Here is a 20663-nt window from a genome sequence, read left to right as displayed (position 1 = left end):
TGAATTATATTTTATTTTAATAAACAATAATATATACTATTTTTAAATTTATTTTAAGAATACATATTAAGAATAAAATTTAACATGCTGATATATAATAATATTTAAATATATTTAAATATATTTATTTTTTTTCTAAACAATAGACACCGTAAACACACACGTGTCGGACGAATATTTCATTAAAGTAGACTTCTTAATTATTTTCATGTTAACTAGCTTAAGCCGCACCTAATACTCTACTTTAACTGTCCAACATTAATCTTTCATCATAACAATTTAATTTCCGATGCATACCCTACAATACAACAATGTCCTTGGAAGAGAATTTTCATTTGGGTGGTTCAGAATTTCCCAGTACATATTATGATTAAGATTTTTTTCATTTTTCTTCATTTATTTTTTTCCCACTTTCATGAATCATGATCAAAATGGGTTCCACATTGTTTGTCACCTTTCCCATTTCACCTCGTATTTGTATGAACCTCTGTGCTTCAATTTAGAAAGCAGGAACTGAAGAACTTTTAGTGGCTGAGTTCACTCTTTTAGAACAATCATACACTTTCCTCAGAGTTCCTGATTATTTCAATGGAGAAAGAAACTGTTGACAACACTCCATTGTTGTCTCCTACTAAAGAAAAGACACCATCATCATCATCATCATCATCATCATCATCATTTCTTGTGTCAGCAACAAAATGGGTTATAAAGTATTTGATTTGCATAATCTTCATTGGTTGGGCAGGTTTTATTTTCTTGATGCCAGAAGAATCTGTCAATGAGTTGATGTCAAAATGGATAAATTTGACCACGGGGAACCCTCTTGGAACTGCAGGTTTGTTTATCTTCCATCTTCTATTTTTGTTTCTCACTATGTGGCTTGAGTTTAATGCAAAGGAAACTGTGTATTTTGCAGGAAGCATTTTTATGTTATTTAGTGCTCCAATTCTCATAATTGCATTCCTTGCAATTGCATACCTTCTTGTCTCTGGAGAAGACCACATTCCTGAGTATGTCATCACTTCCTCAATTCATAATCATGTTCTAAATTTTAGGGTAAATTTGTTTCATTTAAGTTTTAGTTTTCAATTTCCAACCAATAAGATTTTTCTTTTGAAATTATTATAATTCTAGTTATATCCAAATATGCAAAAATTGATTTTTTTTTCAATTATAGAAGAGATTTTCTAGCAAAATAACCTGAAACAAACACACCTTTGTTGGGGGGTGCATTAATATTATTTATTTATTTATTTTTGAGTTGGGTTTTGTTTGCAGGAAGAAGAGTACTAAGTATCCAAGCTTTAGGCTATGGACTTTTCCTGTGATTATAAAGGGGCCATTTGGAGTTGTCTCTGCTACAGAGTTAATTGGGATTGTTCTCTTCTCTGCATATGTTATCTTTGCTATCTACAATTACACTATGAGGGCCCTTGCATCTCCTTCTCATCATCACTTAGATAGGAGGTACAACACTCTTGTTTGCCAATTTTCATTCATAATTTTGATTCTGCTGATTTACTTCCATATGTGCTTGTTTGCTTGATTGAAAGGCATCTGTTTTGGATTTGGATCCTCTTTAAAGTGAAGATAACTGTAAACTAAGCAAGTAGGAAAACAATTACCATTAGTCCATAAGAACTTTTGAGTGGGACTGTTATGAGTCTAGACCAATACTTTAAAAAAAGTCTCAGCCTTATAAGGCCTTGGCCTTTCTCACCATAGCTAACTTTTATGGTAATGGTCCCAAGGTTTTGTAGCTCATTTCATTGGTGTTCTCTTTTTGAGAGTCGGCCAACTGAAAAGGGCTACCTGTGGAGGGTTATGACCATTGGAGGATTCTGGTCGGTAGAAGGCCAACTGAAGCACCACTGAGTGAAATGCCGTAGAGTCAGGATGCCGGCTCTTAAAGGGGATACTATGTTATGAGTCTCGTGAGACTAATACCTGAAAAGGAGTCTCAGGTTGAGGGGTCAACACCTGAAAAAGAGTTCTATAGGGCCTTGGCTCTCCCACCATAACAAGTAGCTTTTGTGGCCAATACTTTCACTTTTAGAGTCGATTCAAATCCATTGGCTTTCTTGCTTTGAAACAAATAAAGGGGGAAAAAGGGTAGAATAACTAGTTGATGACTCAATCATAGCTAAGAACTTAGACGTAATATAGCATTTTTCAATCACCGTGTTATTTAGATGTTAAAATTTGAACTAATCCAGTATAACTTCAAAGCTTCAATGGATAACCACAAATATTGTTAAGCAGATAAATATTTGCATCACATAGCATGTAAAACAGTTAAAGTCTAAACAAAATTTTTTACCCAGTAAATATGAATTAATTTATAAGTATCATCAAGTCCCACAAAACAGAATCAAGTTCTAATAAGGAAGTACTATCAAATTCTTATTAACAATCATAACTTTTTGTCTATTGCATGTCAAAATATATTTCTAGCTTTTAAATACTAGCAGCTACCATAGTTATCTTTAAGCGAATTCTTAACAAACTGAATTGTATTCTTCACCTTGAATCCTTCGAAATAAATGCACTGAGGGAGTGTCTTGCATAAGCAGACGACCAGCTTTGAAGCGTTCTATGTGTGTTGTGAGTTCATCCATTTTCATCAGTTCATCAGGAACAGGCCTTAAATCATCAAGAAAGTCTTGCACAACCCTCATACTTTCAGTTATTTCACCTATGTTATCAACAAAAGTTTCAACAATTTCTTCAAGATCAGTGGAAAACTTGTCCATGCTATTAGCCAACTCATTTTCGTCGCCTTGATCTTTCTCACTTGTTGTCCTTTAGAATCCATGTTATGAGCAACACAGCACACACTTACATATGACATAGCACATATGATTATCATCTCCAAAAAGGCTTGTTCCATAGGCCATAGTCAAGTAAGCTGACACTACACTCATGAATTTAGTCCTCAATTTCGGTCAAGACTTTTATTAGGACCCATACCACCTAAAAATTGAAAATATTAGAGTAGCAATTCCACCCAAAAAACAACCGCTAATAAACAAGTAAGCATGCATTTGGTTTTTAAGATACTACTCATTTATTCTGAAAATTTTGAATGCATACAATAAGCTAACTTCATCAAATTGTTCTTTCTTTTCAGAATATTCATGTTGGAGATTCTGGGACTTCGGTTTGGTGGAATCGGATTGATGTGCATGGCATTTCTATTTCTGCCTGTATCAAGAGGTTCTGTTCTTCTTCGGTACATAGACATCCCTTTCGAACACGCCACTAGATATCATGTCTGGCTGGGACACCTCACCATGGCCCTCTTCACAATCCATGGTCTCTTGTACTGTGTTGCTTGGGCAATGGATGGTCGCCTTGTCGAGGAAGTAAGTCCTTCTTCCATGTTTCCCTTCTCTTAAAATTTAAAACATATATAGCTTATAATTGCTTTACACATAGAAATAAACTTGTTTAGTTGTGTAAATTTATGTATTTTAGTTACCTCTTATTACTTCAATATGTGAACTTTTCAATTTTAATGAAAAAAAAAAGGTTTTGCTTGAATGCATTGCCACTTATCATTTCCATGTTCTTATTTTGGGTCCTTCTGCAGTTAATACAATGGAAAGACATTGGTGTTGCGAACCTTCCGGGAGTTATAGCCCTCATAGCTGGTTTGTTCATGTGGGTGACCTCTCTTCCAGGAGTGAGAACATGGAACTTTGAGTTGTTCTTCTACACTCACCAATTATACATTATCTTTGTTGTCTTCTTGGCCTTGCATGTTGGTGACTTTGTTTTCACCATGGCTGCTGGAGGAATATTCCTCTTCATCCTCGACCGCTTTCTGCGATTCTGCCAATCAAGAAGGACAGTTAAAGTAGTTTCATCTAGGTGCCTTCCTTGTGGAACTGTGGAACTGGTTCTATCAAAGCCTCCAAGTAATTTCATATTACCATTCAGTATTTTTGTTCACACAATATGGTGTAACTCTGTCTTATACGCTAAACCGACACATACTTCAATCTAAGTACAAGACAGAATGAGTACAAATAACACATCTTATTATATGTCACATTTATGACAACTTTTCTTTTTGAATTGTAGATTTGAGATACAATGCATTGAGTTTCATTTTCCTTCAAATCCGGGAACTGTCATGGCTGCAATGGCATCCATTCAGTGTTTCTTCTAGTCCTTTGGATGGAAAGAACCACCTTGCTGTTCTCATAAAGGTTCTTGGCAAATGGACACAAAATTTGAGAGACAGGATTACTGATGCTGATGAACCAAAAGATTTATCTGTCAAGACCATAACAGCTTCGGTTGAAGGGCCATATGGGCATGAAGTACCATATCACTTGATGTAAGTAGTCCTCAATCTTGTATATCCTTTTCACTTTGGTTGACTAATCCGGCTTGAAGGACTGCAACCTTAGCCAAGTTAGCATAGTTTGGTTCTTTAATTAATGAAATGATTTCTGTAATCTTTGTTTTTAGGTATGAGAATCTTATACTAGTGGCTGGTGGTATTGGACTTTCACCCTTCCTTGCTATATTGACCGATGTTCTCCACCGCGTGAGGGAGGGGAAACCTTGTAGACCAAGAAACATTTTGGTTGTTTGGGCAGTGAAGAAATCAAATGAGCTTCCACTTCTTTCAAGCATTGACATGGAATCAATTTGTCCTTCCTTTTCGGATAAAGTAAACATCAATGTTGATATTTATGTCACTCGGGAATCAGACCCTCCATTGGTAAGTCCTTTTACAAGCTTCAACTTCCTCCTAGTAGTGTTCTACATTGCTTTCTTTAAGAGTAAATTCTTGAATCTTTTCCCTAACCAAAAATAGGAAAAATTCGGCCCTCGCTTCTTCTTACTAGACATACTACTACTAATTCGTCACCTTTTTTTGTCAGGACGAAATTGAGACGTTTACTACTCTCTATTTTATTTCATTATATACATATATATGTTAAAATTTTTGCTTAATGGCATTTTTTTATTGTTATCTACAGGAAGAGGGACATGTATATAAACCAATAAAGTCTTCAATGTGTCCTATGTCTAGTGATTTCGGCATGTCAGTTCTTGTTGGAACAGGAGACAATTTTTGGTCTGGACTATACGTCATCTCATCTACTGTTGGATTTGTGATCTTACTGGTTTTGTTGTACATTTTCTATATTAACCCTTATGGTGTGTACAAATGGTGGTACAAAGGGTTACTATTTGTGATTTGCATGGTTGCAAGTGTTGTTATCTTTGGTGGTTTTGTGGTTGCACTCTGGCATTTTTGTGAACAGAGAAGTTCTGTGAAGGAAAAGTCCAATGACAGTGTGAAGGGTGATCATAAAATTGAACAAAATGGGTTTATGGCTCACAAGAGTTCAATTCAAGACAGTAGTGTTGCAAAATCAATTGTCACCCGTTATGGTTCCAGGCCAAACTTCAAAGGTATGTATAACTTCATGAAATTCATTTTCTTTTTTTCTCTTTTGCATTTGGTTTGCGTTTTCGTTTTCTATTTTTATTTTCGGTATCTTCTGTTTTCAGAATTTCGTGAGGAATACAATTGGAATCATTACTAATATCTTTTCTTCTTTTTTTTCCTTTTATAATTATTGCAGAAATTTTTGAAGGCATGTCAGAGAATTGGGGGCATGTTGATGTGGGAGTGTTAGTTTGTGGACCTCCAACACTTCAAGAAAGTGTTGCAAATGAAATCAGGGCACATAGCATGATACGACAACGCCATTACCCAATCTTCCATTTCCATAGCCATAGCTTTGATCTCTAGTTTGAGAGGCATAGCTTTATTCACTAATTAAAAAGCATATATATAAGTATAACCAACTTGAGTTGGCCGATTGGTCAGCTCACTCGTCTGCTTAAGCAAGTGTCCGGATTTTGAATCCCGTATATAGTAATCCATTGGCCAGCCACAGACTTTTAAATGGAGCTCAGATCTGTGGCGGATTAGTTCTTGGCCTATTAGACTGAAGGATAGCATGGACAAAAAAAATGCATATATATGCTGTATATATTAATTTGTATTAGTATCAATGCTATTCTATTATGTATCCTTTAATTTGCAGGCTTAAGTTATGCTATAGGTGTATAATTAATCATTAAGAAGTGTAAAAGGAATTCTTAGTGGAATGTATTCATAATGTAAATTATATTTATATATAAAATTTTAGCTAATAATTTTGCAGTTATTTGACCCTTTTACTAAAAAAAAGTGTTTCAAAAGGAGCTCAACCACTAATCGATGAATTGTAAGAACCAAGATTGGGAAAATACTATGCATTAATTTCTTTTTTAGTTTTTATACCTTCATCATAATTCATCATTTATATTGTAACGGTTGTTCAAAGTGTATCTATATGAAAAAAAAGGTTTTCTAAAACAGAAATATTTGTAGAATAATAAAATAAAAAATTAATTATTATTAAATTTATAATTTTTATTATGTTAAATTTTATTATCTTAATTTAATAGTAATTAAATTTTTATCTTTTTATTTTATTAATTTTCTCACTTTACTATCTTGATTCGAATGTAATTAGACCCTTGTTTCTTCACTTTATCAATTCATTACTTTAGTGGAACTTGATTCATCTATTTTATATATAATGGGAATATATGAAGAAGATTTTATCTACAATCTTTGCCTTTTAAAGATAATAAACCTATGATCTTTTTTGAACATGAAATACTTATAATCTTAATTAATACCTCATTTGCTATTATTGCATGTATTTTATTTGGAGGCCTATTACACATATATTTTTTTTGGCTTATAAGTCTTACAAGTTGGTACAAACCCAACAAAAAACACACATTACACTTCCACATTCAAGAGTAAATAAACGCATATTATTCAACCGTTTCCAAAACGCGCTACTCACCATGCATTATAAACGACTCTTCTTCTTCTTCCTCCATGAAAACGAATTTCTTGCCAAATTTGAAGATAATAGAACTTCAGAAATACACCCAAACGATTACAGAAATACACTCAAACGATTGCAGAAAAACACCCAAAGGATTACAGAAATACACCCAAACGGTTACAGGAATTCACCCAAATGATTATAGAAATATACTCAAAGGATTACAGAAATACACCCAAAGGATTACAAAAACTACACCCAAAGAATTTAAGAAATACACCCAAAATTCGTTGAAGTATACCTTATGCATAATTCAGAACTCTTTCTCTTTCTCCTCCTCATCTTTTGCTCTTTTTTCTTCAAAAATAATTTCAGAGCTTGATGTCAAAAAATAATGAAAATTGAGAAAAACGAAAACAGAGAGAAAAGCACGTAAATGAAGAAGGAGAAAGAGAAGGTAAGAAACGAAAGAAAAGAAGAAGAAGAAGAGGAAGAAGAACGTGCAGCAAGAAGAAGAAGAAGAAGGTGCAGTGAAAACGTGCAATAACGGTTGAAGAAGAAGAAGGAGAAGGCAAGAAACGAAAGAAAAGAAGAAGAAGAAGAGGAAGAGGAAGAAGAACGTGCAGCAAGAAGAAGAAGAAGGTGCAGTGAAAACGTGCAGTAACGGTTGAAGAAGGAGAAGGAGAAGGCAAGAAACGAAAGAAAAGAAGAAGAAGAAGAGGAAGAAGAATGTGCACAAAAAAAAAGAAAAGAAAGTGCACTTATAAAAGCTTGTATAAAAAAACACTTGTATGTGGAGAATTTTTCTTTAGTCAATAATAAAAATTAATACTTTAATAGACATGTTAGTACTTATTATTAATACATCAGGAGAAATAATGTAACTAATTCTTTTCTTTTGTTTTTGTTTTGTTTTAGTCCAATCAATTGAGACTACAAAAAAGTTGTAAAAAGTATCTTAATTCTTAAGGGTATGACCCTTTTAGGCATGTACCATGCAAGTGTGTTTTTTTTAATTGTCTTTTTTAGCATTGCTTACTGCTTTATTGCTTAGAAGAGAAGTATATTCTGCTTTTTATTTTATTTAGCTTCAACTTCCAGAAATTGCCACCTGATACTTGATGCAATGTTTATTTACACATGTGTGCATGTGTTCTCACCATGTTCCCAATTCTTTGGTCAAATGTCTCCTTCTCATATTTTATTTTGATTTTTTTCACATGATTGACATTATCATTATTATTACACTCATGAAGAAAAAGATGTTTTGCAGTTCTCTTATTTCTACATTCATTGTCTTTGCTTTACATTTTGTAACTTCAAATTTAAATTTCCATTAAAATATGATTTTCTTTTTAAAATAAAAACTAAGTTGACATTTCTTAAAATTAAATATTATACATAGCAATATTCACCGAGTTATATGAAATCAGTATCAAATTTTAAATAATTCTACAAAAAGTATATAGTAGGGTAAATTATATTTTTTGTTCCTAAAGTTTGGTAAAAGTTTTAAAAATATCTCTAAGTTTTATTTTGTTTTAATTTTATTCTAAAAATTTTTAATTTGCATCAAATATACCCTCAAACAACTAAATTTTTAAAAATTTAAGATCAATCTAACAATAATGTATAAAAATTATGCTTAATTTGCTTGTGATGAGAGTTATTTTTATGAAATTGTTGTCGAATTAGTCTAAAATTTTTTAAAAAATTAGCCGTCAGAGTATATTTGATACAAATCGAAAACTTTTAAAATAAAATTAAAATAAAATTAAAATAAAATAAAATTTAAGAATATTTTAAAATTTTTGTCAAACTTTAAAAATAAAAAATATACTTTACCCTATACAGTAGTATGTAATTTGAAATTTAGATAATATGCTATGCATTTTGAAATGAAAGAAAAGTTTTATGTATTTATCTAATTTCAAAAGTTGTTAGTATAATTCACATTTTTTTTAATAAGAAAAGTACATCTCCAAATCAATGCCGTGGAAAGTGTTAGTTAAATTAATTTTCAGAAGTAAGAGCTAATATATGAATTATGCTTGAAAAAATTTAAGATCACATTCTTACCTTTAAAATAACGTTAGGATCTTTTTACCAAAGAAAAATTTAGCTAATGATAAAATTGGTTCGGAAATCAAGATAAAGACTCACTCTTATATAAATAAAAAGAAATTTTAGATACAGTTAATTTTATATAAAATTAATAGTTAAAAATCATTAAATAATTTGATAAATTTAACTAAATTATTATCTAATAATTTTTATATATCAATTTCACATGAACTAATTATATCCGAATTTCTACCGTACAAATTTACATTAAATTATATAAATGAAAATAATCATAAGCAATCTCAAAAGAAAATCAGTAGTGCTAACTTACAAATATTCACAATTAATCTCCCAAAACTTAGTTCCTTTATTGGTTGCCCCACCCCAGATAAAAATTAAAAAAAAAAAAGTGGTAAGAAAATTCAAACCAACTACCATGTACGTGAACCCTGTAGGAAGAAAAGAGAGAGAGCGAAAAAGCATGTAATAACTTTGAGTGTCGGCAAGCCAATTTGGTTGAAAGCTAAAGCTTAATCTCATGGTTGGTTCTTTTGTAAAACACACTTAAAAAAGAAAAGAAAAAGAAATGTTAGATTCGTGTACTACACTCACATGATAGTACATCATTATCTTCAATATAATAAAACAATAATTGTTATACGGCTTTGTTCATTTTTGGGATTAGAAACATTAGAATGGTTTATTTTATTTATTTAACTCAATCTTCAATGATGAGCATGGTATCTTTGAACATAATCTATCTCCTTGTCTTGCTTAATAGTACTGTATAGTCTTATATTATATATTATTATTTATTATTTATTTATAGTAACGGTTAGTTGGAATATATGCTTGTGTCAACGTTTGTGTACGGCAGTTGAGTAAAAGTAGGCGCCAAGCAATCCATTTGTAACTGTAACTGTAAGAAACCTTAAAAACAAAATTACGATAATGTTTTTAAATTAAAACGAAGAGAATAATAATTAATAAAGTAATAAAAAAATGATCTCATTGTTAAACTGTCGCTGTCGATATCAGTAAGGTAGTCAGTTTCTTCCACCTAATAATTCATCTTCCTAATTAAAATATACGAAAGCTAAATCCCACCTCACGTGACATTATTGCCAGCTAATTGTTGTTATTATTGCTTAATCAAATACACTTAACCAATGAGGCACCGTCACTTATTACTTATTAGTACACCAAATCACCAATGTTGCCTTCCCACCTGAAAATTACCAATTCAACTTAAAAAAAAAAAAAGATAATAATTCAACTAAAAAAGAAGAGACAATCATAAATAAATAAACAAGGTAAAAAATCAATTACATAAAAAAAAGTATAAATATAGAGAATCAATAGAATATTTGTATAATGTGTATAATAAAGGTTTAAAGAATATTAGAGATATAATTATTAATGTTATTTTTTTTCATGACATAATATTAAAATTTTAAATCTAAGAATTTAAGAATTCAATTTTAATAAACCTATACAAATATTCCATTAGCATAAACCCGTAAAAAGAAAGTAAATATAATAATTCAGTTAGCAACAAGGCTAAAAAGAGAAGAAGAGAAAGCGTTACCAGTTGAGTTGTAGTGTCTCTCACTCTCACAGTCTCACACTAACTCTCATTTCTCTCTTCATTCATTCTTCACACAAAAAGTGTCGGTGGGAGTAGCATTACGCCAGCAACATGAGTATGTACGGTAGGGACCCCTGGGGAGGTCCGTTGGAGATCAACGCCACTGACTCCGCCACCGACGACGACCGCAGCCGGAACCTGCAGGACCTCGACAGGGCGGCGCTCTCGCGTCCACTCGACGAGACTCAGCAGAGCTGGCTCCTCGGCCCCGGCGAGCAGAAGAAGAAGAAGTACGTGGATCTCGGTTGCATCATCGTCAGCCGCAAGATCTTCGTTTGGACCGTCGGAACTCTCTTGTTCTCTGCGTTTCTTGCTGGCTTCGTTACTCTCATCGTCAAAACTGTGCCACGTCATCACCATAAGCATCCTCCTCCTGATAATTATACCCTTGCGCTTCATAAGGCTCTTATGTTCTTCAACGCTCAAAAATGTCAGCGTTTGTTTCATTGCTCGCTGTTTTTCTTTTGCCTTATTTTTTCATGTGCTTGCATTCAAAACTGAGTGAATTTTTTTTTGTTTTTTTGCTTTGATGCATTTATGTGATAATTAGTTATTTTGTTTTTATTACTATATCCTGAGTTTGGGAGTTTGATGAAGGGAGTAGTACATTATTGTGAATTATGATGATTAGTTTCGCTTTCATTTTGAAAAGGAGTGGATACATGGTTTGAGTTTGGTTCTTATCATGATAGTGGCATCTGGTGATTGTTGTTGTTGCCATAATTGGAGATCCTTGATGCTGATAATGTGTTTTGGTGTTTTTTTTTTTCATGAAGGATCAATTTCTTGTGAGGATTTGTTCTTGGAGTTTTTGTGTTCCTGATTTGGTTTCTATGCCTTTTGTTTGCAGCTGGGAAATTACCAAAGCATAATAATGTTTCATGGAGGGGTAACTCTTGTCTACAAGATGGGAAGGGAGACGGGGTTTCGGCCGCCATCAAGGATCTGGTGGGTGGCTATTATGATGCCGGTGATGCCATCAAGTTCAACTTCCCTCAGTCCTTTGCCATCACCATGTTGAGCTGGAGTGTCATCGAATACAGCGCCAAGTACGATGCTGCCGGCGAGCTCAGCCATGTCAAGGAACTCATTAAATGGGGAACGGATTACTTCCTCAAGACCTTCAATAGTACTGCCGATTCTATCACCACCCTTGCCGCACAAGTAAGCATCATGAATCATGATTAAAATAACATTTTTCTTTGAATTGTTTAATTTTTGTAGTCAATTTATGTGTGTGAATCTCTTTATGTCTTTGGCAGGTTGGGGTAGGAGATACTTCCGGAGGGAGTACAACACCAAACGACCACTACTGCTGGATGCGGCCAGAGGACATTGATTATGACCGGCCTGTAACTGAATGTCACAGTTGCTCGGACCTTGCGGCAGAAATGGCTGCTGCCTTGGCTGCTGCATCCATTGTTTTTAAAGACAACAAGGCTTATTCGAAGAAACTTGTTCATGGTGCCACCACCCTTTTCAGGTTTGCAAGGGAGCAGAGAGGCAGATACAGTGCTGGTAGTTCAGAGGCTTCAATCTTTTACAACTCCACTAGCTACTGGGATGAGTTTGTTTGGGGAGGGGCTTGGATGTATTATGCAACCGGAAATTCTTCATATCTTAAGCTTGCTACTGCTCCTGGTCTTGCCAAGCATGCTGGGGCCTTCTGGGGAGGTCCTGACTATGGTGTGTTTAGCTGGGATAACAAGCTTGCCGGTGCTCAGGTAATTTTGTTATTGTTTTCAATTACATCACCAGTTTGCTCTTTCTTGTGGATATTGTTGAGTTTCCACCATAAACCCAAAGCACATGTGACTAATTCGATCATGTATGCTTGTATATAGGTTCTTCTGAGTCGTTTGAGGTTGTTCTTGAGTCCTGGATATCCATATGAAGAAATTTTAAGAACCTTCCACAACCAGACCAGCATAGTCATGTGCTCGTACCTCCCAGTTTTCACAAGCTTTAACAGAACCAAAGGTAACCTTTCTTACTTCACACCGTTTCCCTAGGCATTAGAAGTCCTTTTCAATTCTGATGAAATGCCGGTATTTGATGCACACATGACAGGAGGCTTGATTCAATTGAACCATGGTAGGCCTCAGCCTCTCCAATATGTTGTCAATTCTGCCTTCTTGGCTGCTGTATTCAGTGACTATCTGGATGCTGCTGATACTCCTGGATGGTATTGTGGACCCAACTTCTTCTCAACCGATGTTCTTCGTGACTTTGCCAGGACCCAGGTGCGTGAAACTCTCCTCCTCCAAGGCTGACATGACTTCTATGGCATCTAACTCTTTTTTAGCATAATTAAAATCATTAAGGTATCATGGTTAATTTTTTCTCTGATGGTGTTTTTGCAGATTAATTACATTCTTGGGAACAATCCTCGGAAAATGAGCTACATTGTTGGTTTTGGTAACCACTATCCTAAACATGTCCACCATAGAGGTGCATCTATACCAAAGAATAAGGTTAAGTACAACTGTAAAGGTGGTTGGAAATGGAGAGACACGACGAAGCCAAACCCAAATACACTTGTTGGTGCCATGGTTGCTGGACCTGACAAGCATGATGGGTTCCATGATGTTCGTACAAACTACAACTACACGGAGCCAACACTTGCCGGAAATGCTCCTACACCACCACCACCTCCAGCACCATGGAAACCATAAGGCGTGATGCCATTCGTCATCTCTATTCCAATGTGTACCCGAAACGACGAGTGTATTGATAACCTTTTCTTATTTTGCATCAAACTGGAAGATCATGGTAATTTTGAAGACATGGGCATGGAGAAAACTCTGCAGTAATGGAACATGGCCTAGTGAATCTGGTTGTGCCTTGTACCTATGGACAAAACTCAAGAATAGCCTTGATAAAAGTGGTACTTTTTGAGTGTTTTTTTGTGATATACATAGTGTATATGTATCAAAATCAAATCTTGTATTTTTTAAACAGGAAAACTGAACAACTTGTAATTGTTTTAAAGTTTTCATCTAATGTCTCCTTGTTACCTACTTAACACCCTCTTTAACTTGTCTAAATGTTTTGTAGCATCATATAGATGACTCTACCTATTTTGTAAAGTTCAATTGGTGGTGTTCTAACTTGAGCATTATTCTGAGAGAGAGGATACTTATGGGTATATTTTTTATTTTTTATTTTTAAGGGAAGCATGCACACAAAAAGAATAAAATAAATAATTAAGTAAAAGATGACAAGGACACGCCACTAACAATGTTCTTTACATTTTCTCTTGTGAAAATGTGAATGGGAAAGGTCTTTTATGTTCTTAATTAAACCAATTCTGCACGCCACTTATGAACAGAACTTAGAATCTGGTTCTACGTTTGAACCCAACTTGACATAGCTGTACATGTACCTTATTCCTTATTGATTTGGAAAACATTCCTTTCTTGTTAGTATTATATGATACAGAATCATGTTTCAGCGTTCATTACATTGAGACAATAAAAACATAAAAATAAGTTAGCAGAATATGGTTTCCTTATATCATCATTCAGAGACAAATGTATATATATTGAACAGAAGAATTGTTGTCTACTCTTCATTCTATCAAACTACATTGCTAAAACAACATGGCAGAAGAAGAACTGAATGAGTCTCTGGAATATACACCAACATGGATTGTAGCTGTTGTTTGCACCATCATTGTTTTTATCTCTCTTGTTGTCGAGCGCGGCCTCCACAAGCTCGGAAAGGTAAAGTAGCACATATGTCTTTAGATTTCTAGAACCTTATCCAATGTATCCTTCTGTTAAGGTATGTTTGTGAGTTTAAGGGGAAGGATCTGAAGAGTAAAAAGGACTGCATTTTATCCTTTAGGCCAATATTTCGCCTCTTACCCTTGAAAATCAGAACTCACAAATAACACCTTAAAGTTTAAGAACCAAAATCAATTGTTATCCTTTTTGTAATGCTAGAGAAGATTATAATCACATTATTATGCATGCATTGGTGCAATACTGTGATCTGAGTTTTCATACACAGGAATGATGCCTAATTGAACAAAGTTGATAATTGTGATTGCTAGTTACTCTCCTATTTTTCTACATATTATTTTTCAACTAGACATAGCCTTAGCTCTGATAAAATAGTACCATTGAAACTTAAAGGTAAATTCTATTGTATAACCGTAAGACTAATAATGTTGAATAGGATGAAAGGCGTGTATATAGACCCGGCAGCGTAGTCGATTTTCCGATATTTAGTTCTGATTATGCTACTTAGTTATCCTAATATGACTTGCTTTCCTCATGATGTTGCAGTACTTCAAGAAAAAGAACCAAACTCCATTATTTGATGCCTTGCAAAAATTGCAAGAAGGTAGCATCCTTTTTCTTCTCCCTCTAATTATGTTTGGACAACCTTAACTGCAGTAAACAATGTTTATTAGCTCTTGTTCTTATTGAAACTTACATAGTTACATGACATGTTTTTCTTTATGATTCTATTGCCTAATCAGCTTGTACCTCATTTTTGCCAGAATTGATGCTTTTAGGGTTCATTTCCCTTCTACTAACTGTCTTTCAAACTGCAATAAGCCACATTTGCATCTCACCTGAGCTTACAACCACAATGCTTCCATGCAAGAGGCCACATGAATCGTCTGAAGGTTCGGCACACGATCAGATCTACTATGATGGTATAATCAACAAAAGAAGGCTTTTTTCTGTTGAAGATACTTCTCAGCATTGTAGGAGTAAGGTGACAAGTCAATGATTTTATTGTCATCTGTTAAGGCTAATACTTCATTACTAAGAAAGTATAAAGGAATATTTAAGAAGATACTTAAAATATCATATCATAAGAAAATACTAAATTTTGAACTGTAATGCATTTTTTTCCTTTGTTATGCAGGGGAAGGTTCCACTGTTATCACAAGAATCATTGCATCATTTGCACATTTTCATCTTTGTATTGGCTTTAGTACATGCAATATTCTGTGTCACCACATTGTTTCTTGGAATCACAAGGGTAATAAACCGGCAATGCGATACTCATTATTAAAATTTGATATATTTCATGATTAACAATAATCATGTTTACTTCTTACCTTTATGTAGATGCGTCAGTGGAAGAGATGGGAGGAAGAAATTAAGAGCAAAATAACAAGAACAGGAGGTAATTTAATCTGAAATACCAGATGATTTATATATAGAAAAGTGAATTGACTTGGATTTTTTAGATTTCAACATTCTTGCTATTCTTGCATTCATGATCATCAGATTCTAGTAGTATCCAAGCTCTCCATCACCATGAGTTCTTCAAGAAACACGCCGACGGATATTGGAGAAGAGCAGCTGTTGTTGGTTGGCTGGTAAGTTTTTTAGAATTCTATGAGTGATTTTTTAACAATTTATTTAGTCTATGTTAATGCTACTGAGAATTTCAAACTACATAAGATGGCCTCTTTCCTGATGTATTCACCTTTGATTTTATGTTGTTGGCAGATATCATTCTTCAAACAATTTTATGGTTCTGTTACTGAATCTGACTACATTGCGCTGCGTTATGGATTTATCAAGGTCAAGATCCAGTCTTGTTATATATGGTTAATGCTTAACTTCTCTAAAAGAATAATCATTCCATCGTGTGAACATGTAAAATAATCTTAACTGTAACCGTTTTCCAGGAACATTGCCCGCGCAAACCTCAGTTTGATTTCCACAATTACATGGTGCGGACACTTGAAGTTGATTTCAGAAGAATTGTAGGCATAAGGTGAGAGAATTCAAACATATCTGTTTTTTATTTTTATTTTAATGCTAGATAACTTGAGTTTTAAGGCAACTGTTCTTCATTGGTTTTTCTACCACAGCTGGTACCTGTGGCTCTTTGTTGTGCTGTTTTTGCTGCTAAATATTGCAGGTACTACCTCAATCCTGTTCAGCAATATTAAATTCTGCAATGGCCCTTTTAATCCTACTTATGATTTCACTATGCAGGGTGGCACACTTATTTCTGGCTTGCCTTTTTACCAGTGATAGTAAGTGATCAAGTTCTTTACAAATGGATTTTTTGTTAACATTACTGAAGAAGAGTTAGATATCAGTAAGGCTTACACTCATTTTGCTTGGTGAAACAGATTTTGCTTCTTGTGGGGGCAAAGTTAGAGCACATCATAGCGCGCTTGGCGCAGGAGCCGGCGCAGGAGTCAGCACGTGTGAAGCCGTCAGATGAATACTTCTGGTTTAGCCGCCCAACACTTGTCCTTGACTTGCTTCATTTCACTTTATTTCAGAACTCTTTTGAGATTGCATTTTTCTTCTGGATCTGGGTGAGTTGTCTCACACAAAATCTTGTCATTTGTTTTTACTTTCCCCATAACACAAGATGTCCTTAGCTTCCTTCAAATCAAAGCAACACAATTTCAACTTCATCTTTTATTGTATGAAAATATCAAATTGAAGTGAGTACTAAGCTAGTCACCAATTTTTTTTTGTTTTCTATCCCTTCTGCAGTGCACATATGGATTTGATTCATGCATTATGGAGAAAATATCCTACATCATCCCAAGACTTATAATGGGGTAATATTCAAGAGCTAGAATTGGCCCAAATTTTATTTGCTAGAATGTTGTGGCATTCTGTGATTGTTTGTTGGTAATGTCATGCAGTGTGATTGTTCAAGTGCTTTGCAGTTACAGCACCTTGCCTCTATATACTCTTGTTACTCAGGTTGGTTAATCTGCCTCTTCTCATTACATTCAAAGAACAAATCTAGGCTATGATTGAAATTCTAACATAGTGTATAACTTGGCTGAGTATCAGATGGGTAGTGGTTTCAAGAAGGGTATGCTCGATCCGCGGGTGGAGGAAGCCCTCTTGAATTGGGCAGAGGAAAGACATGAGAACTCCGGCACCAGTAGGTGGCGGAGCATATCATCCCATAGAATGACCAAAGAACAAACACAAAATGATGAACATGAAATAGCCATGGAGATGGAAGATGCAACAACATCTTCAATTGAGCTTCCTAGCAGCATTGTCCAAATTCCTTTGGACAGGCCTATTAGTTATTCTTTGAGACATGCTCAATAACATGAATTCATCATCACCATCTCATTGTACATCAAAGTGAGTGTTGATACAAGGATCTAAATTTATAGACAATAACCATTTGTTCTGAGACATATGAAAATAAATAAATAGGAAAAGGAAAGTAACAGATTGGAATGTCATAGTTGATTGTTGTTTGAGTTTCTGAGGCTATGTCTTGTTTGTCAAACATTCCAACTTGGAATGTAGAAAGCTTTGTTGCACAGTTATCCGTTTGTGTGAGTTTCAAATGAATTATTTTAGGAATTCATGTGATAAACAAATGAAATTTTCTGGGTAAGAAGTTATAGTTAGGAATTTATTTGAAAACTTATCTTCTTTCTTAATCTTTTTTATAATTTGAAAATTTATTCATTTCATTTTATGGGTATTCTTTCTTTCTGTTTAAAAATGTTATCGATTAAATTTTATTCTTAAAATCTTTTTTTTTTTTACCAAAAATAAGGAGATTCGAACTCACGACCTCTTAAAATGAATATGGAGATAGACATATTAGTTGTGTAATCCTAGACCCTAGTAACATTAGAACCGTTTCTTTTCTTAAAATAATTCATTATTTTTTCAAAAAATACAAAAATGACCATCAGTCAGTCCATCATACCATATCATTAATAGTTATTTAAGTAAATTTGATGACAAATTAATTATATGAATAAACAAACCTTGATGAGCCAAACAATGAAGAGACTTCTGTTGATTTAATTAGTGGAGAAGTCCTTAGATCTTTTTTTTTTCCTTCTTTGATTTTAGGAATTATAGTTACTTCATCTTTTAAAGCCACCTCAAAAAGGTTTCCATTAAAGCTACTTTAGCACAAAATACGTAAATGCAACCACACAGTAGATGTAACCCAAAAAAGTGGGAAGGTAGGGCATCCAATTCATGCGTTACACGCCAATCAATTGCAGTAGTTGGGTTTTAAATTATTAACTACTCATTAATTGGACAATCATGTGAATTTAGATGTTTTCCCTTTAATTGAACTTCGATTGTTAGAGCAATGAAAACTATTCAGTAACTATTTAGATGTTTTCTCTTTAAATGGTAAAGTGAAGTGTTTGTAAAAATAAATCAAATTTAAGCAATCATAATACTACGACGAGTAAATGGTTAAATTCGTTTTGAAAAATCACTCGTTCTTTAAATTGATCCCTTAATTTTTTTTAATCTATTTCGCCGTTCAAAAATTTTAAGTTAATCGCGTAAGTTAGTTCTTTCATCACTTGCTTTGTTAACGACGTCAAAGTTTGCTAATGTAACACATTAAAGTGATATCACAATACACATCTAAAAATCTTAATTGATTATTGACATGATAAAATTTTTGAAATTAAATCAAATAAAAACCTAACTGAAGAGAAAACTTGAAACATTGAAATATCTGAATTTAGAATTGATTTGATCTAATTTTATAAATTTATCATGTTGACTACCAATCAAGACTACTAAGTATGTGTTTTAATGCCACTTAACATTTTACATTAGCAAATATTGACGCTGTTAGCAATAAAAGTGACAGAATGACTAATATAATAAATTTAAAATCTTTAAAAGACGAATTTGATTAAAAAAAATTTCGAACACCAATTTAAATAACAAGTAATCTTTCAGAGACTAATTTTGACTTCATACTCTCCTAGGACACAAGCATACACGTCATAATTGCTCAAGAGTTCAAACTCGTCAACTAACAAAAATTCACAAGATGTAACCATAAAAGCAATGAAATGTGTAAGTGTGATAACTGTGGTTGATTTCTTTACCAATGGTCAAGTTATGCATTTTATCTCCTTATGTGTGCATCAAATCTATGGCCTTCTAACGAACTGGTAATTTTTTAAAATGATAATATAAAATATGCATTCCTAAACCAAACTTTAGATACATAAATATACACGCTCACTATCAGCATCATGATTTAAAAAAAATACATGACATGCTTATGAATGGGAAGCTTTGTGCATCTCAAAATCAGCAATGCCAGAAACAGAGGCAGATTCCTCATTGGCCTCAGCCATCTTGAGTTTATTCAAAGTCCTTTTTGCATAAACAGTAAATGCAACCGTGGTAACAATTGCAACGATGAATGAAATAATGTTATACACTATTTCCACAGTGGTCAAGTGATGCCTCCCATACTGTGCATCTGCTAAGGTCCTTATTAATCTACCACTGCTCAAAATTGGGCCAACATTAGTGATAAGAAAAAGAAACAAAGATGTAAATATATTAAAGCATTAATAAAGACTAATACATGAAACAACTCATTAATCATATCATTATCAGGATTCAGGATCAATAATTTATTTGTCTTACTAAAGCATCAAGCAGTTTTAGAATGGTGAAAAGAATAAGTGCTCTTCTACCATATGTTTAATCTCCCTTTTAATGTTTTATTAACAATAATGTACCTTTATGTTTAATCTCCCTTTTAATGTTTTATTAAAAATAATGTACCTTTATGTCCACTGACTTTTCATTTAGACTAAATATCTTTTTTGGCTTCTGGCCGAAAAAGGGGATACATTAGTCTATGTATCCTCTATTTTTAATGATGAGGACAAAACAGGAATTCTCAAATCCCGAGTATGTTCAGCGTGAGCTAAAAATGGGGTGAATTCTTTTTTTCTTTTTTTGTGATAAGTTCCATCTGTAAATCCAAAGTCATCCATGAAAATTTCCACCCCGTCCCCCCCCCAAACCCCAAAAATCGAAGATACAATGCGGAACTAATTTGCCTCCGGAAAATTGTGTCAAGGACCCAAAGGAGCATTTTGTCTTCATTTTATGATTAGAAGAAATTTTAAGTAGAAATGAAGGAAACACATATGAACTATGAAAGGGTATTATGCCACTGTTTGACCAATATAGTTAACCCAACCTAATGGGATAACTTTGTTGTTATTGTTGTTCATATTCCTAGTATTAAGTCACTGAAGAGCAGGTAGAATGTAGAAAAGAACGAACCTGTAGATGTAGATGAAAGCT

At 33.8% G+C, this 20663-nt stretch overlaps 3 protein-coding genes across 4 annotated transcripts; all 3 read left to right on the top strand.

Annotated features, from left to right (window-relative positions):
• Positions 1-469: 469 nt before the first annotated feature.
• Positions 470-6070, top strand: LOC107483074 (ferric reduction oxidase 7, chloroplastic). The gene is made up of 9 exons (XM_016103686.3): positions 470-835; positions 917-1010; positions 1279-1467; positions 3131-3365; positions 3593-3920; positions 4087-4345; positions 4480-4735; positions 4998-5436; positions 5610-6070. Exons 1-9 carry the CDS (start codon positions 589-591, stop codon positions 5777-5779), a joined length of 2217 nt encoding a protein of 738 aa, XP_015959172.1. The 5' UTR covers positions 470-588; the 3' UTR covers positions 5780-6070.
• Positions 6071-10497: 4427 nt separating this feature from the next.
• LOC107483005 (endoglucanase 25) lies at positions 10498-13265 on the top strand. The gene is made up of 6 exons (XM_016103604.3): positions 10498-11020; positions 11441-11754; positions 11853-12314; positions 12435-12570; positions 12661-12833; positions 12954-13265. Exons 1-6 carry the CDS (start codon positions 10642-10644, stop codon positions 13263-13265), a joined length of 1776 nt encoding a protein of 591 aa, XP_015959090.1. The 5' UTR covers positions 10498-10641.
• Positions 13266-14134: 869 nt separating this feature from the next.
• On the top strand, positions 14135-17874 carry LOC107483021 (MLO-like protein 13). 2 transcript variants are annotated; one of them, XM_016103619.3, is made up of 14 exons: positions 14135-14315; positions 14883-14940; positions 15101-15321; positions 15475-15591; positions 15681-15738; positions 15843-15934; positions 16068-16142; positions 16250-16338; positions 16436-16485; positions 16563-16603; positions 16703-16894; positions 17079-17146; positions 17234-17294; positions 17388-17874. In XM_016103619.3, the coding sequence occupies exons 1-14, from the start codon at positions 14193-14195 to the stop codon at positions 17655-17657; spliced, it is 1515 nt and encodes a 504-aa protein (XP_015959105.1). In that variant the 5' UTR covers positions 14135-14192; the 3' UTR covers positions 17658-17874. The 2 variants fall into 2 exon arrangements, with proteins under 2 accessions (XP_015959105.1, XP_020995631.1); XM_021139972.2 differs by lacking the exons at positions 17234-17294; positions 17388-17874 and having other exon boundaries at positions 17079-17150.
• Positions 17875-20663: the final 2789 nt, after the last annotated feature.

The sequence above is a fragment of the Arachis duranensis genome, chromosome 4, assembly GCF_000817695.3.
Source record: "Arachis duranensis cultivar V14167 chromosome 4, aradu.V14167.gnm2.J7QH, whole genome shotgun sequence".
Classification (NCBI taxonomy): Eukaryota; Viridiplantae; Streptophyta; class Magnoliopsida; order Fabales; family Fabaceae; genus Arachis; species Arachis duranensis.
Note: the sequence above shows the minus strand (reverse complement) of the source record. Positions and strands in the feature narration are given on the sequence as shown.